At 28.2% G+C, this 4624-nt stretch overlaps 1 protein-coding gene across 1 annotated transcript; it reads right to left on the reverse strand.

Moving 5' to 3' along the window:
- Window positions 1–780: 780 nt before the first annotated feature.
- LOC149159733 (calmodulin-like protein 6) lies at window positions 781–1542 on the reverse strand. Its single transcript, XM_089434405.1, has one exon. The coding sequence runs from the start codon at window positions 1540–1542 to the stop codon at window positions 781–783; it is 762 nt and encodes a 253-aa protein (XP_089290531.1).
- Window positions 1543–4624: the final 3082 nt, after the last annotated feature.

Here is a 4624-nt window from a genome sequence, read left to right on the forward strand (position 1 = left end):
TTAACGATATGTAGGTCAAAAGAAACCAACTAATCCACTTAATATAAGCACTAGTATATAATTATGCACACACAAAAATTAAAAACCAAACGTTTTCATTGACACTTCATAAATATATAATTGGCACCCCATATGGCGATATGTTGGAGTAACACTAGTTAAACCAACGAGCATCATAATGATGTGGAGGTCAAAATCTGCTGAATATAAATCTACTGAATATAAGCACCAATACAAAACTATGAAGAAATTTGTAGGGGTGGAGTTTGGCTATTTTTTTTCTTAAAATATCTGATAATAAGAGTGTTTGAATCTTGTTTTTGAGACTACAAATAGATTCATCACTATTAAAAACCCAAAAACACTAAATTGTTAAAATTTGATAACGGATTTCCAAAAAAATGGGTAAATTTACCAAAACAAAAACATGCCCACACAAAAATTTAAAACAAGCGTTTGTCCATTGACATTTTGAAGTGCAGCAGTCTTTACACAAAACGGAACCTCATGGCATACAAGACAGACAAAAACCTACACTAACACTTCAATCATCACTGGAATACTACAATATTCTTAATGTGCAGAATATATAATGTGTACAACCAACATTAAATAGTATCAGCACAGCAGATTTTATGCCAATGGGGAAGTCCATCTAGTTATCAAAACTCTGATCTCCTACAATAACAGTTCAATCATCGCTGGAATACCACAGTATTCTTAGTGTGCAGAAAATATAATGTGTACAACCAACATTAAATAGTATCAGCACAGCAGATTTTATGCCAAGGGGGAAGTCCATCTGGTCATCAAGACTCTGAACTCTTGAAGATCTACAAACCCATCACCATTAACATCCACATTTTCAATCATGCTATGGCAGTAAAAGAGATCCTTCCCCTCCATGAACCCCAACCTGCTCAAAACATTGCTCAACTCCAGTGGACTAATAAACCCATCTCCATTCTGGTCAAACACACCAAATGCTTCACAGATAGCTCTATCATCAATCTCTAAATCACCAGATCTTACAAATTCTTCATTCTCATCTTTGCCTGCAAATATCAATGTGTGATAAAAATCCCTAAACTCTATGGAAGTGAGAAACTCAAACCCACCTGCAGATTCCGATTTCACAGTTGATTCCAAGTCTTCCATGGGAATGTCCAGATTTAATCTTTCCAGAAATCTCATGACCTCATCTGTGCTGACCCTCCCATCGTCATCCTCGTCCAATATTCTAAAAATATTGGCAACACAGTCATCACGCCCTGCAATAACTAATCCCTCATCATTCTTCCCCAGATCTTCAAAGTTCGGTTTGATTTCTTCATTCAGCTCCTGCCGTGGAATCTCCACACCATTTTCATGGGGTTTTCTAGTGTCATCATCAAGTGAATTTATAAGATTTGCAGCATCATGAGATGCTCTTTTGCTGATACGGAAGAGACCACCATAGTACCAGCTAAAATCCAATTCCCTGATAAAGCCATCCCAATCAGCCTCTGAATCCTCATATAAGATGGAAAACCTATTGGCCATATTTTACGAAGAAACCCTTACCCTTGAAAACTTTCAGTATGGCTTTCCATGCAATTGTCCGAGGTCCTGTCCAAGCAACATATCGGGTATAAATAAATACAGGCCTGAGAAAACTTTGTAGTAGATAATTAATACACAGAAAGCATTTTTGACGCTCATCGTCTAGAAACTGGCCTCGAATAAATACACATAGAAGCCGTGTGGGCATGGCACTATTAATTCAGTTTTGTATTTGACTCTCTATTACTTTGTTTTTTACTTTAAAATTATTCGGTTAATATTTCAATTAATATTGATGATTTATTTTCTTTTTGTTATTTTTTAGTTTATTTTTTTATTATTTTCAAAATCTCGATCATAATTTAAAAATACAAATTTTGATTTAATAAATTTAATTATTTGATCTCATTTTTCTTGTTACTAAAAGTTGGAAATATTTTCAAAATCTATCAAATTGATGATATCAAAATCTCAAAAATATATTTCATTTAAAAAGAAAAGCATTTTCTATCTTACTTTCATGGAAATCTGGAATGTACCTACTTCCAAATACTAGTTTTTTTCAAAACTAACGGGAAATAGATTGACAGTGATGAAAGGAGGACCAAAATCTCAAAAATATATTTCATTGTCAAAATATGAAAAAAAATATATATCATTTTTATATTTGGAGTTTTCTTTAATGCGATTTTTAAGACTGTTTAGATAATCTTCGGCAAAATCACATAACCAATCTTTTGTCGACGTGTTTCGAACCAACCAGTGTGGTTCATCGTCAGGACAAGTTGACCAACCAGTGTGGTTCATCGTCAGGACAAGTTGAAGAACCAATCCGGTTTAGCTGATTAAATAGAGTGTGCAGAGATTCCAACGGCTATATTCCAACGGCTAATTTGACCTAATGCTCTTGGTCAAACCAATAATTCAATTATTAACATTTCTATAAATAGGTAAAACAGGTAAATATGTTAATTATATATAAGGTCATTTAATAATACAATATCCATATTTATTATTTAAATATAATGGTCATAAGTTTGTTAAATAATCTATAATTATTATTATTCTAGTAATATTACTTAAGGATAAATAAATGTTACTCTTAGAATATAGTTATCTTAGGTAAAATATACCATTTTATTATTTATTATTTAAATATGATGGTCCATTCAAGAATAATATGTTTATTAATATATAGCTGTAATTCAAACTTATATAATAGTTAAACCATATAATAGCTGTAATTCAAACCTCTAAATAGGTAAATTTGTTAATTATATCTAAGATTACAATCATTGAATAATCTAATATCCATGTTTATTATTTAAGTATAATAATCTATAATTGTTATTATTCTAATAATATTTAAATGTAAATAAATGTTACCATTTTATTACTCATTATTTAAGTACCAGGAAAAAACTAAATTCCAACACTAAAAGTCTAAAAAACCCCACCAAAAATAACTAATTTTTTATTTTACTTTCATAAAAATCTGGAATGTACCTGACAGAAATACAAGGTTTTTTCAAAACTAATGGGAAATAGCGATTGACGCCCATGAAAAATTTGGATATAAATAGTAACTTTTTTTTTCCAAAACTTGATTTGAAAGGGCCATAATGAATCATTCAGTTAAAAGATATTTAATTTAAATTTATAAAATTAGAGTTACTTAATTTTCATATATGATCTTTTTAATTATCTTTTTTATTGGTTAAAAATTGTTAAAGCATTTTCTATCTTACTTTCATGGAAATCTGGAATGTACCTACTGCCAAATACTATTTTTTTCAAAATTAATGGGAAAAAAAAATGAAAAAAAAATATGTATCATTTTTATATTTGGAGTTGTTTAGTGTGATTTTTTAGACTTTTAAGTATTAACCTAAAAACCAAATTCCAATACCAAAAAATCTAAAAAATCCCACTAAAAATAACTAATTTTCTATTTTTCAAATCCCACTAAAAATAACTAATTTTCTAATTTTTCATAAAAATCTGAAATGTACCTGGATGGAAATACAATTTTTTTTCAAAACTAATGGGAAAGAGCGATTGACACTCATGAAAAATTTGGATATAAATAATAATTTTTTTTCCAAAACTTGATTTGAAAGGGCCATAATCAATCATTCAGTTAAAAGATATTTAATTTAAATTTATAAAAATAGAGTTACTTAATTTTCATATATGATCTTTTTAATTATCCTTTTTATTGGTTAAAAATTGTTTAGATTAAATGGTATAAGTTTAATTTACAAGATATTAAATGCTTTGTAACTGAGTATATTGCGGTTTTTGTGTGATTGAGCTGATTGTAGATCGAGGTTAGTTAGTTTATTGAAAAATTAATATTAAGTGTTTAAGTTTAAGTTATATATATATATATATATATATTAAAAATTCTAAAAAAATATTTTAATAAATCAGTATAATTTTAGTGAAACTTAATTATCATATCAATATAAATAATTTAATTACTTTTATATTAATAATTTAAAAATATTATAGGATCGATATACAACAATGTTTTATTATTTATTAACCAGTAATATGGTTTATTTAGTGTTTTTCATTTTTAGTCTTTTTCTTAGTTTGTTATTATTTAAATTAGGAATATTTATTGAAATCATATATTTTTAGTGATAAAATTGCTATTTTTATTAGATCAATAAGTTAGTTGGAATGGTTAAACTAAGAAGTTACTTTGAATGTTCCTAGAGTAGTTCAATTGGTGATTAAAGTATGTAAAATCTTTGAAAACTAAAAAATTCAAGTTTGTGAGATACATTAATATCAAATCGTACATTTTCGTCTCTTTTTTTATAAGTTTTATTAAATATTTTTATTAATGCTAAAACATGTTACATTGATCATTGATCAAACTTCCCAAAAAAATACCTTGGGAGTTTGTAACCGGGGGTAACCAACTAACACCATTACTGTTATTGAAATCCAGGATACAAAATTTTGGTTGTCATCTAGACAAAGCTATAAAACTATAAAAACAGGTCTACTAATACTATGTCAACATGATGATAACATCCCAAATATATCGAGAAAACCAAACATGAACCGA

This window comes from Pinus tabuliformis, chromosome 5_2, assembly GCF_031772625.1.
Source record: "Pinus tabuliformis cultivar Carrire ecotype Pingquan chromosome 5_2, CPIR1, whole genome shotgun sequence".
Taxonomy (NCBI): Eukaryota; Viridiplantae; Streptophyta; class Pinopsida; order Pinales; family Pinaceae; genus Pinus; species Pinus tabuliformis.

What these genes read in the sequence shown, in the direction of transcription:
- LOC149159733 (XM_089434405.1), bottom strand. Translation starts at nt 1,542, where the DNA reads ATGGCCAATAGGTTTTCCATCTTATATGAGGATTCAGAGGCTGATTGG.